The 13,093-nt window shown below is 53.5% G+C and overlaps 1 protein-coding gene and 1 pseudogene across 1 annotated transcript in view; one reads left to right on the top strand and one right to left on the bottom strand.

Moving 5' to 3' along the window:
- The window catches only part of MSI2 (musashi RNA-binding protein 2), a 355,159-nt gene that overhangs the window by 298,094 nt on the left and 43,972 nt on the right, over positions 1-13,093 (top strand). Inside the window, 1 exon segment of the mRNA XM_014544830.1 lies at positions 8,675-8,789. Within this exon segment, the coding sequence (XP_014400316.1) occupies positions 8,675-8,789 (115 nt within the window).
- Positions 6,903-7,420, bottom strand: LOC106727176 (annotated as a pseudogene).

The raw sequence follows: 13,093 nt of genomic DNA, 5'->3' as shown, positions 1-13,093 counted from the left end.
CAGGTCAGTAAGATGCAGGTGTGCAGACCAGAGCAGGACTGGGACCCAAGTCTCTGGGGCAGGGCAGGGTGTGAGGTGGGCACGCTCTGTGCTGGGGCGGGGAGGGCACATCCCGCAGAGCAGGGCGGGGGAGCGGGCACCCAAGGGAGGTCCCAGGGAAGCTGACGCAGGCCCTGCAGCTGAATCATCCCACTCCTCCCAGCAAAGCCTGCGGTCTCAGGCCTGCCGCCTTCAGCCCAGGGCACCCTGGGGGGTTAACCCTGGAGCAGGCCCTTAGGGGTGGGAGGGGCCAGGAGGAGAGACAGCAGGGGAGTCCTGGATTGGCCTCTGGGACCTGCGGCTGCAGAGCTGGGCCAGGCGGTCCGCAGAGCCCCAGGCAGGGTGGGCATGGGGCACTGCCACCTGGCAGGGTGCCCGGGTGACTGGGCACAATCCCCTCCCTCAGGCTGCTCCTCCTCAGCTGGAAGCCTGGGAGCTGGGTCGGGAACCAGCCCAAAAGTGGAGGAGGGGGGAGTGATGTGGGTGGAATTAACTAGGCTTCTGTGTTCCCCACCCTATTTGTAGCATCATTCTCACTCGTAAGCTAATTTTAGCCATCCATTCTGCTTCTGTTACCATTTATAAAATGAGAATGTCAAATGCAATATTAAACAAGCAGGATGAAGGCAAAAAAAGGAAATGCCAGAGAGGCACTTAATAAATGAATCTCGCTTTCCGTGGAGAGGGAGGTCCTCTGTCTCCCTCCTCCCCCCCCCCCCCCCCCCCCCCATCACGCACTGGCACGCGCGTTGTTTGTGTGCCGCTCTGTTAATTGGGGCAGAGGGATTTCTGTGTTGGGGGAGGTGACGGGGGGAGGGCAGGCTGAGTGGTTGGGGGTAAATGTTTGTTGCTGTTTAGGCAGAAGTAATGTGGCTGGAGGGGAGGTGGCCTCCCAGGCCCCTGAGCTCTGACTCATGTGCCCTTCATCCGTCCTCGTCCTCGGGGTGAGGTCCCCATGGGGTGTGGGGGGATGAGGAGAGCGGAGCATCTCTCAGTGTCTAGGTGCCCCTCACCTCTGGGCTTTGCTGCGTGTGCAGCCTCCTGCATCCCCTACACACCACCCACGGGAGGGGCACAGGGGCCCCCGGAAGAGGCAGCTCCCCCTCTGCTCCCCTTGCCTGGAGCCTGTTCTTCCTTTGCCTTTGCTGGGCTGCTCTTTGCCTGACTTCCCAGGAGGTGCAGGCTAGTGCGTGAGCCACGCCTCTTCTTTTCTTCGCTTTCAAATAGAGAAATTTTGCTGGGCCCCTTCCGCGCAGGGCCCCTGGCAAAGCCCGCCCGGGGGACGCGCCCAGCCTGGTGGCTGTCTGGGCACCTGCCGGAGGCGGAGGTTTCCTTTCACTTTGAAATGCCCTTGCAGGTTCCCAGAAAGGAAAAGAGCAGCTGTTGCTGCCACCATCAGCTCTTTCCCCAAATAGTGCAGCCTCTGCAGCTCCCTCTGCGCACCTTGCTGATGAAGGCAGGAAGCTGGGGCCCTACCTGGCGGCAGGCGGGGGAGGTTAAGGAGAAAGTCAGCCCACAGTCTGCTGGGCTGGGGGTGCGGCCACTTCCTCTCCTCGCTGCTCCCCGGTCTTTGGGGTTTAAGTCAGCACAGATATGAACTGGCTTTATCCCCTTCGTTATGTGTATATACTATCCATCATACATGTACACGCACACACAGGAGGATGGCGTGGCCGTGCCTAGCGTGTGGGAGTGCTCAGGACACGCTGTGCTTCTTCCTGGGAACAATCCTGTCGGCCAGGGAGAAGTGACTCCGTAGAGTGGGGACCCTGGAGTGGGCGGTAGAACCAAGAAGAGGTGACCTGATGCTCTGAAGGTCACTCAGAGACCCAGCGGGTCCGTCTTGGGGGTGAGCGCCAGGTGGAGGAGAGCGGGATCCTGCCCTCTGGCCTCTGGGGCCGGCTGCTTACATGCTTGTCGTCCTGCACCGTGGCACTCATCTGCCTTGTTCTTCAGCTCCGTCCAGCAGCTATCAGAGCTTCCTGGGTGTGCAGCGAGCAGCTGTGCGGGGTCCACAGGCCCGGGCCTCACTGGTTTGATGCTCTGCTGATGCCGCCTTGGAACTTGTAGTTGTTGTTGAACAACCCCCACCCCAGCCCTCATTTTGCAGCAGCCGGCGTTCTCTGGCACAGCCAGGCTTTGAGGACAGTAGAGACCGGCTCCTCCCCCAGGAGCTCGGCTCCTGCTGGGCCTCCCTGCTCTGCTCTTGAGAGCAGGTCCCCCTGAATCTGGGTTATGAACCTACAGGAGCCCCATGGGGTCCTGCCCTCCTGGAGTCTCCCGGCTTGTGACTGGCAGAGAGGGCAGTGGGCAGGAGGAAAGGCTGCGGCCACGAGGTGGCACAGGCCGAGCGGGGAGCGCTGTGTGGTTCCTGGGGGGCAGCTGACTCTCCTGCCTTACTGGGGAGTCTGGGTAGCTGCTGGGCTCCAGGCAGGACCCCTGAGTCTTCACAGGCGGGTGTCATCTCCCCTTCCTGGGAAGGCGCTGGGGCCTCAGGACCGAGGAGATGGTCAGCTGGGGGCTTCAGAGCAGAGCCTGGCTGGGGAGCAGCCCCGGATCTCAGGGCAAGACCAGGTCAGACCTCCGTCTTCTAAGGAGCTGCACAGGAGGACAGTGTCCACCGTGGAAGCCACAGTCATCCCCGAGCACTCGCCCACCCCTGCTCCCTCCCCTCCTGCCAGCCAGCCAGTCGGGTTGCCCTCCGAGCAGCCAGCAGTGGGTTTTACCCTTTGAAAGAGGCCCCCTCTCCCTGGAGGAGTAAGTCGTTTCTAACATGACCTGTCTCGGGTGGAAGTGAGGCTGCAAACACTGGCCCCTTCAGGCCACACAGAGTTTCCTTGTGCTGGGCTGAAAGTCAAGGCCACAGCCCAGGGCTTGGGTTTCGCCAGACCAGGAGGGGCCTGGTTTCCCTCCAGCCCTGGGGGCGTGCTGACAGGGGCTGTTTGTGTAGAAACCAGGAAAAAACAAAAGCCTTTTCACTTCCCAGACCCCGCTTTCTCAGACCGCCAGCCTCTTCCTCTTCCAGAGGGTGCCAGGCCGGGAGCTGCCTCAGTGAGGGCTCCGGGCCAGCTGGGGGGGGGCGGGGGGTGGGCAGCCACTCCGAGTAGCTGCTGGGAAGCTGTTCCCACAGAAGGCCCAGCGCCTTCTCCGAAAGCCAGTGCCAAACGATGCCCCTTAGGGCATGGCAGAGACCCACTCCTTGGGCACGGGCCATGGCATCAGGCAGATCTGGGCTCAGACCCAGCCCTGCCACACAGGGACCGGTCTGCAGTGCTAGGCGAGGTCTGACATCCTGGGCCTCGGCTGCATGTTCTGTAAGGTGGAGAGACGGTGATAAAGGACATCAGGGTTAAATGTCGGAGGTTGATAACTGCACTGTGGTTACATCCGGAAATGTCTTTATGTTTGGGAAAGGCATGCCCTCATGTGTGCAAGTCACTCTCAAATGGTTCAGGGGGGAAAAATCATATAGTCACAGAGAGTGTGCAAACGAGAAAGCAGAGTGACACCCCGTTGACAACAGGTGATCTGGGTAAAGGGTGTGCAGGTGTGCTCTGTGCTGTCCGTGCGACTTTCCTGTAAGTGAAATTGCCTCTAAATAGAGAGTCAGATTAGGAGCAGCCCTTGCTGAGTTGCTTTGGACCCTGATGGGGAGAGGCCCCCACCCCCTGTGAGCAGCCAGCACGGAGGGTTGGAGCCCACACATGTACAAGCTCACGTCAGCCTGTGCATCCTCCTAAAGGCCATTCTTCCGAACCCGTAGCCGTGGGGCACGGGAAGCCACCCCTGTCCTCCATGCCCAGTGTTGAAGCAGAGCAGCATGCTTGGGGATTGGCATTCTAAAGCCAGTCCCATCTACCTTTGGGGAGCTGCCTTCGGCCCCTGGTGATCCTTATTGGAAAAGAGCAGATCCAGTAAGGATCATCTCACTGTGGCAGGGAGGGCTCATGTTTGGGTTAATCAGCCCATGAGCTCTGTAAGTTCTGCACTGCATCTTGGGAGCTTTGTTCACCTGGATGTGCTCAATGACTAGAGAGTCTACGTCTAAAGACTGCTTCTTGGCTTTGTCAGCCGTGAAACTGGAAAATGGGAGACCTCGTCTTCCCGGTGTGAGCAGCTGGCTACAGTGTCCTCTGGGCTTCTTACAAGCACAGCTCCAAGTGGCACCTCCTGCTCAGTCTCTGGCCCCGCCAACCTGACTGGTTTTCTGCAGCTGCCTTTGAGGCAATAGCAATGCAGCCACCGGGAGGCGCTGTGGAAGTGGGGGCTGAGGTGTTGGTTGAGGAGACTCAAGGACCAAGACTCAGAGATGTTCCTTCCTCAGACTCTACCCGCCCTGGCTGCCCTCAACAAGCACCCCGGTGTGTGCAGGCGGGGAGGGGGGAGCGTGGTACACATGGGGTCTCAGGGGTGGTGCTGAGACTGTGGAGCTAGAGATCTGGTCACCCGGAGAACTGCTTCCATCGTGCTTCTGTTGACCTGGGGGCCGGACAAGCCTCCCTGGGCTGCCCTGGGAGGGGAGCTCGTGCCCTGCTTGTGCCCCCTGGTGAAGGCAGCCTCAGTGCCCATGCCCCAGGAACCCAGCCAGCTGGACACCAAGGGTGAGAGGAATAGTTTCCCATCGGTCTGCTCACTGCTCTTCACTGAGCTCATGTGGTGGTTAGTCTCCACGGATGGCCTTTGAGCTGTGCCCCCCAGATTCACGTCCTGTGTGCCCCCCACACCCAGTCGAGGCTGGTCCCCAGCAGAACAGGATGGAAGTAGCAGTGAGACTCCCAGGGCTGGGCTGGAAGAAGCCTGGCAGCGTCGGCCTCTCCTTGGCGTGCTTGTGCTTGGGGCACAGCGACCATCACTGTGAGAAGACCAAGGGCCACGGAGAAGCCAGGAGTAGGTGCCCCGCCCCCACCATGGACAGTCCCTGCCGAACCAGCGTCCCCTGCCTGCCTCCTGAGTGAGGAAGCCGTGGTGGGCCTCGCTCCGAGTCCAGGCTCTCTCTGGTTTCAACCCCAGCCGCCATCTGACCACAAACACATGACAGACAGCAAGCCAGAGCCCCGCTGAGCCCATTCAACTCACAGAGCCACGAGAAAGAATGATGAATCGTTGCTCGAAGCCACTAAGTTTGGGGTGTTTTTTGCACAGCTGACTGGGACACAGCGTGTGGCCAGATGACCTGAGAATGTGACTTGGGCTTCGGAGACCGGCTGGGCTTTCCCCATTTTGGTTCTGACTATAACTCGGGTTGCCCATGCCAAGTCCTCTGGTTTGCACAGGGCCCGGTGGGAAGGTGGCAGGGTTGGGGGAGGATTCGGTGTGACCCTAATGTGGTCTAACTCAAGAGGCTCCAGAGCAGCCGTGGGCAAACTACGGCCCGCGGGCCGGATCCGACCCGTTTGAAATGAATAAAACTAAAAAAAAAAAAAAGACCGTACCCTTTTATGTAATGATGTTTACTTTGAATTTATATTAGTTCACACAAACACTCCATCCATGCTTTTGTTCCGGCCCTCCGGTCCAGTTTAAGAACCCATTGTGGCCCTCGAGTCAAAAAGTTTGCCTACCCCTGCTCCAGAGGCTGCCGGGCCCAGGAGTTACAAGGTCTGGTTGACGAATGAGGACTTGCCTTAATGCTAGGAGAACGTAACAGATCTGTGCTTTTCAGAAGAATGAGAGCTCTCGGAGGTGGGGGCTGCCTTATCTATCTTTGCGTCCCCCCCAGCCCAGCACTTTTGTGGTGCATGGAGTTGCTCAGCCCCATTGAATTAAGTAGATGGTCTCCTTGACCATAACGAGCATGTGAGTGAATCCACGCTGTGTGTGGAACTGACCCTGATCCCCGCCCTAAGGACTGTCTGATGGGGGAGACGAGGTTTCCTCCGGTGATGGGTGAAGGACATAGTTCCATCCTCAGCAAGCCCTGGCCCACTAGGACTTGTGATACAGAGGATAGTTCTGCCTCTTTCCCTTTTTGTATGTGTTCTTCATCCAACACCATCAGAGGATCAGGGCTGGGTGGGCAGGCCTCCTGGTCCTGAGACATCTTCCCAGAAGCCTTCGGTGCAGGCCAGGCAGGCTCCCTGGTGCGACTACCACCTCTCCCTGTCACTCAAGTGCCCGGGAGGTGCCGGGGTCCCTGAGAGAGTATGCGTGCCACTTACCCTGGCCTCAGGGAGTGCCCGTGGTTGGCACAACAGTGGTTGACAGGACCCACGCAGTTGGTGCTGCCCAAAACAACACCAGCAAGACGGCAGAATTGAACAGAGCTGCCAGCCCTTCTCAGAGAGATGAAGAGTAGGTGGGTTTGTTTAAAATATTCCCATTACAGTCAGTTAACCTTTATATTCCCTAAATGAAAATTGTATAAACCTGAAATTTTCGTTGATCAGGTTGCCTAGGAACAGGCAGCAGGTTTTCATAAGACAATGCAGTAGATTGTCACCGATAGGGCTATTAGGAAGTGAGCTGGTTAGCGGTATTATTCCGGATCCTGGTGTTATCGTCGGGTAATTATCTGTCTGCCTCCGCAGAGCACACCCTGCTCGGGCAGGCTCTTGCAAATGAGGTTTCTCAGCCTGCTTCTGAGTCCTGGCGGTGGGACCTGGAGTCCAGGAGCAAATTGTCACACTAGGTTTAGGGGAGAAATCTGATGCACCCAATTCTGATTTCTGTATTTTATTTTATTTTATTTTATTTTATTTCAGAGAGAGGAAGGGAGAGGGAGAGAAGGATAGAAACATCAATGATGAGAGAGAATCATTGATCGGCTGCCTCCTATGCACCCCCCACTAGGGATCGAGCCCCCCACCCAGGCATATGCCCTGACCTGGAATGGAACCATGACTTCCTGGTTCATAGGTCACTACTCAATCACTGAGCCACACTAGCCGGGCTCCTTCTTTTTTTTAAACTTTTATTAGCACTTATTTCATGCTGAATTTACTCCCGGGCCATAAGTGTTTGATTCCTCGGTTCCTCTGGGATATCTTTTTCTTCTGTGCAACCTCCTCTTCTGTTTTAGGAACAATCTGCTCTTTTCCAATAAGGATCACCTCACTGTGGCAGGGAGAGCTCATGTTTGGGTTAATCCGCCCATGAGCTCTGTAAGTTCTGCACTGCATCTTGGGAGCTTTGTTCACCTGGATGTGCTCAATGACTAGAGAGTCTACGTCTAAAGCCTTAAGCTCGGTGTTGCTTTCTGCATTCTTAAGTACGTACAGCAAAAATTCATCACTCTTGCTGCGCCAGTGACCCTGCGCCCAGCCCCACTCTTCGGCCTGGGCACACCTACCAACCCCACCATTGTAACGACGGATGGCACACACTGCTTCTGTAAAGTGACATCCTTCAGATGCTTGGTGGTTTTACAGATATGCATACCCTTGATGGCATAGGCCAGGGGTCCTCAAACTTTTTAAACAGGGGGCCAGTTCACTGTCCCTCAGACCGTTGGAGGGCCGGACTATAGTTTAAAAAATAACTATGAACAAATTCCTATGCACACTGCACATATCTTATTTTGAAGTGAAAAAACAAAACGGGAACAAATACAGTATTTGTATTTGCATGTGGCCCGCGGGCCGTAGTTTGAGGACCCCTGGCACAGGCAGTTTCAGGATCTCTGCCTTACCCTACGACATCCCATCTCCATCAGCAATGGGACTGATCACTGGCTAACAGGGCCTGTTAAGTTTATCTGTGAACTAAGAGCGAGTAATGCTGAGCAAGGGCCTAAGGAACCCTAGTAAAATATTGTAGGAACTTCAGCAGCCAACAGTTTTACTTATTTCCTGGGGTTTGCATGATATGTTATTTATATAGATAGACATAGAGATAGGTAGATATAGATATATGTTAAATACGTAACTTCTGGATGTGTGAGCAAAATAGGATTATGAAATGTTGGAGGCAGAAGGAAACAGACATGATTATCAACCCCGTGAAGTTGTGGTGCAAAATGAGAAACCTGTAATCCAGACGGGCAGAATCAGCGTTTAATTTTATTTCTTCCCTCGGGAGTGTGCCGGCGATGGTTTTATAGCGATGGTGGCATCACTGACGTAGAAATTTTAAAAATCCAGCCTTCAGGCCTGCCCCTGCCGGGATATGGTTTTCAACCCGTGACACAGGTCTTCCGACACTCAGTTTTCTCATCTGTGCAATGGAACTATGACTAACTGGCCTCTCTGTTGAATGAGAGATGGAGTCGGATGGGCCTGGTGTGAAGAGTCACTGACTGAAAGAAACCCAAGAGGAATTTGTAAACATGTAAAGGTCCATCCAGTCATGCAGGGTTGTAACTGTTCTCAGACACCACAAATAGCCCTGAGTGCCTCCTGACTTCTCCTGCCTTCCGCACAGTCTGAGCTCCCAACCCACGCATGTGTATTCTAAGTTTACGTCCTCGCCGCCCTTCCAAACCCAATTTCATCCTTGTAGGTTTTCCTGAAGCAGGATTTGCGCAAATGGTGTGTTTTCTTAAATATTTATTTTGCAGGCCATTTACTCTGCACGGCTATTTTTACAGTGAGTAAGGAGCAAGGCTAAAAATAACCCAGCTCGTAACCAGATCAGCTCTGCATTTGACATTTACGTGGAATTCATTTGCATCTCATTTGTTCGCCTTTCTGTTTAACAGGTAGAATGTAAGAAAGCTCAGCCGAAAGAAGTCATGTTCCCACCTGGGACAAGAGGCCGGGCCCGGGGGCTGCCGTACACCATGGACGCGTTCATGCTTGGCATGGGGATGCTGGGTGAGTCTGGGTGGGACCTGGGGGCCCCGCAGGGTCACCGTGGGCTGGGGGCTTTGGAAGCCTGCACCCACCTACCAGCCGGGCAAGCTGTTTACCTGTCTGAGCCTCAGTTTCCTTGTCTGTAGATGAGAATGATAATCCCCCTTGCAAGGCAATTGTGACTATTAAATGAGCAGAGATAGAGATGGAAGGATGGAGGGATGGAGGGAGGGAGAGATGGGTGAATGGAGGGAGGGAAGGGATGGAGAGATGGGGGGAGGGATGGGTGGAGAGATGGAGGGAGGGATGGGTGGAGAGATGGAGGGAGGGAAGGAGGGAGGGAGGGATGGAGGGACGGAAGGAGGAAGGAATGGATGGATGATCATCTTGTCCCATGCCTGGCTCATAGGAGGCACTAGATATTTTCTTTCTTTCCACCCCTTCCTTCAAAGGGAGGAAAAGTCACTCCCTCCCTCTGCCCCAGCCCTCTCTCCTAACTGGGAGTTTTTAAAGACCTAAGGACTCCTGGCTGGCTGAACTTGTGTGGGCTGAGGCTACATCTTCTTAAACTTGAGAGAGGAGGGGAAGTGGTGAGGGTGGGTGATAATCCTGCCTATTTAAACGATTAACATTTTTCTCTTGGGATATCAAAATTTGCATTTTAATGGATGTTTTAAATAGCCTGTTTTATTCTTTATTTGGGAAAAAAAATGATGAAAGACAAGTGTGTTTGTCCTGGCAAAAAATGATCTCCCCTGGCTTTTAGAGAAATTGAGTTGCATATTATGCCCCTTCCTTAAAGGTATCTCTGTCCGTCCTGCGTAGATAATTGAAAATCTTGCTGCTTAAATGGCATGAAAGATGGAGAAAGCCGTGGAGTAGCATAATGGTGTGGGTCGCAGCAATAATTAGAAATTTCAAGGCAAGAGAACGGTATTTTAGTGCAAGTTATTGTGTGTCGGGAAAATATTAATTAAATGGGATAAATGGTTGTTATGCTAAAATCCCATTTAGGCACATGATCTGCCTAGTTTTAATGGGTTTTCATTTGGTTTGGCCAAGAGCCCCTCCTCTACATTGTTTGATAAGCTCTTTATGTATTTTCAGATTTGCTGCTGTTCAAATCATTCCTGGCTTAGTTTTACATTTGTAAAAGTTTCCTGGGTCTTGTAAATTCATGAAAATAATTTTTCTGAGGAGATGACAAGGGCAGGTAAAGATATTTTGAGGAATTTAAAATGGAGAGAGATGCCATGAGGATATGGAAAACAGCTGGGATGTTTATTCTTCTCAAATTAGTATTTTTAGGCTTAACGGCTTCAAAGAAAAATCCTATTGTAAGTCTTTAAAAACTGGGGAAATGATTCCAAAACAGATCTGGAAGAAGAAACACTAAGAATAAATGAGAAAATGCGTTAAAAGGAGACATGAGAAAAGACTAGTTTGATGGAGTATACGAACATAGCACAAAACTGCAGTAATTAAAATAGTGTGGTATAGAGGAATGTATTTGTTAATGGGAAAAGTTAAAGAACCAGAACTAAATATATTTCTACATAAGAGTGTAATTATTATAAGATTTTTAAAAGAAATCAGTGAGAATTATTTCCTGCTTGACTGCAAGGCACTTGTCTGGCTCTTACTTTAAATAATAATTTTTATTTGGCCTTACCCTGTGTTGTGTACCCCAAGACACTCTGAATGGCTTAAGACTTTTAAACACTTAATGAGTTGAGCTCATTTCCACCTGCTGGCTTTTGGAGTCTGTATAAAGGCCTTAGGGCATAAAATGGGAGACCTTTTTCAGGGTCCTGCCCCACCTTTCTGAGTCTTACTCCATGCCCTTTACCTGTGTGAAGAATGGCCTGGGTTTTTTGCAGAAGCAGAGGTGCGGAGCGAAGCCAGTTGGCACTCGTGTCAGTTGCCAAAAGAGTAAAGGGCTCAGGGTCCACATCTCCACAGACACCCAAGCTTAATCCCTAAACAGAGGGCACCCATAATGGGAGCCACGGCAGGAGGGCCTTGTTGAATGCCTACTGTGCACCCAGCCCTGGGCTAGCGCTGGGAGACAGACGTGGTCCCTGCCCTCATGGAGTTGTGGTCTAATGAGAGAGACAATATTTAACAGCCAGTCACCCAGAAACCTAATCCTATATAATAAAAGCCTAATATGCTAAGTGTCCGACTGTTTGACCAGTCGCTATGACATGCACTGACCACTAGGGGGCAGACACTCCGACCAGTAGGTTAGCTTGCTGCTGGGGTCCAGCCCATTGGGACTGAGTGAGATGAGCTGGACATGCCCTGGAGCCTTCCCACAGTCCCTCCCTAGCCCTGAGTGTGCACTGGTTGTGTCCCTCGGCTTCAGCCCAATCCCCGTAGGCCAGGCCGAGGGACCCCACCAGTGCACTAATCCGTGCACTGAGCCTCTAATCTGTTGTAATAGAGAAAGTGACAGGGTGCTTTCAGAGCAGGTAAAGAGAATAGAACCAGTCTGAGGAATCAGGGGACACCTCCCTGTGGAGGTGACATTTTAGGTGGAACGAGAAGAATGAGTAAACCAAGGGCCATCCAGACCGAAGGACCAGCCTTGGAACACAGCGTTCCCCGATGTGGGGGTTGGGGGAGTGGCCGAGTGGCTCTGGGATTGGGTCCCCAGAGAGGAACCAGCTCAGCCTGCGGTCCGGCAGAAGGGGTGGATCAGCCAGGACCCAGGGGACAGACTGACAGTGTCACAGTCTGGTTGGCCTGTTGCCTCCTTGGTCAGGCCAGAGTCTCCCCCGAGGCTCCTCCAGTGCCCCCGCCAGAAGTGCCCTCCATTCTGCCCATTGGCACAGCTTGGCATCCTGGGCTCTGGGCGAGGAGGGTGCCTTCTATGCTGTGACTGAAGCACTTGCTCCTTCCCTCTGAAGCGGTGGCTTCGGGGGGGTCTAACCCTTCCGTGGGTCCCATCAGTCACCTGGGCCCCCTCCCCGGTGTGCACGGCCTGCATGACAGTCCTGGAATCACCACCATCGCCACCAACAGCAATGTGGCTAAAGATCCCAGCTCACGTAGAACATTTTAAAAACGTGTTGATGAATGGAATGAGATGAGGTTTCAGTGACTTAACCGTTTTTGTTGAAAGAGCAGATAAGGCACTGATAGGGCTTTTTAGAAGTGAGACTATAAACCATTAAAGTTTTTAAATCCATCCATTCAACGAATATTTACTGAGGGCCTGCTAAGTGCCAGGCCCGTTCTGGGTGCTGAGACAGCAGCAGAGAATGAAGCCTGATCCCAGGGAGCTGACGTCTGGTGAGAGCAGACACGCTGGTCGGCAGGTGACCAGGACACAGCGGGACGAACCTTTAAATACCCCTACGACGTCTCCGTCGGCGGGGAGGCCTCATCACTGGGAGGCTGATGAGCGCATGGTTCCAGTTATTCTTTCTCAGTGTCTCTTGATGTGGCTGCAGACGTCCTTGGGGGGAACCTACAGCTGTTTGGGTTTTAGCTTTCACAGCCTTTGACAGAATCATAGAATAATCGGCCCCGTGGGAATTCCTTACAAAGAACGCAGGAGAGAAGAGAAGGGGTCAGGTCTCCCTGCCTCTGAGCAGACAAAACGCAAATCAACTGAGGCCCTTAGCAAAGGTCTCCGTGCGGCACTCAGACTGCGTTCCACTTGCAGCAGCAAAGAGGTGCCCACGGTTACCCAGCTCCAAGCACTAGGCTCTCTTTGGTTTTCCTCAGTGAAAGTGGACTGAATAAAAGCAAAAAAAAAATGTAATGAGTGTTGATCTATTTGATTCCTCTTGGCCTTCTCCGCCACATCAACCTACCGCCTCGCCCTCTCCTGGCCTAGCCAGGCACACGCTCTAACAGGGTCAGTGCCAGTGCCGGGAAAAGTCCTCATTGCTGAAGCCTTGAAAAGCCTCGCCCTGCAGGCCCAGTGGAGAGCCAGTTGCCCAGATGAAGAAAGCCAGAGGCATTCCCGTCCAAGTCGTGCTGGGAAGCCCCTGTGAAACCCTGACCCAGCGTCCCCGACGTGAAGCCCCTCTGAAATGGAGGAGGACCAGGAGCTGTAACCAGCTGGGCTCCACTCAGGCCACGTGGAGATGGGCTGGAGCTTACGGCCCCATGACTAGACTCCTTGTAATTTCTCTTGGGATTTGTCTTTCCCAAAAATCACCGTGAGGTTATTCCCAAGGAGGTCTCCGCTTGTTCAGCTGTTTCCTGGTAAACAGACGACTCGGAATCCAGCCCCTCGTCTTCCTTTAGAGCCACACCGTCCGCTGGAACCTCCCGTGACGTGGGCAGGTGCCGGACCGGGGCCGCCCAGG

Source organism: Myotis brandtii, unplaced genomic scaffold, assembly GCF_000412655.1.
Source record: "Myotis brandtii unplaced genomic scaffold, ASM41265v1 scaffold383, whole genome shotgun sequence".
NCBI classification, from domain to species: domain Eukaryota; kingdom Metazoa; phylum Chordata; class Mammalia; order Chiroptera; family Vespertilionidae; genus Myotis; species Myotis brandtii.
Note: the sequence above shows the minus strand (reverse complement) of the source record. Positions and strands in the feature narration are given on the sequence as shown.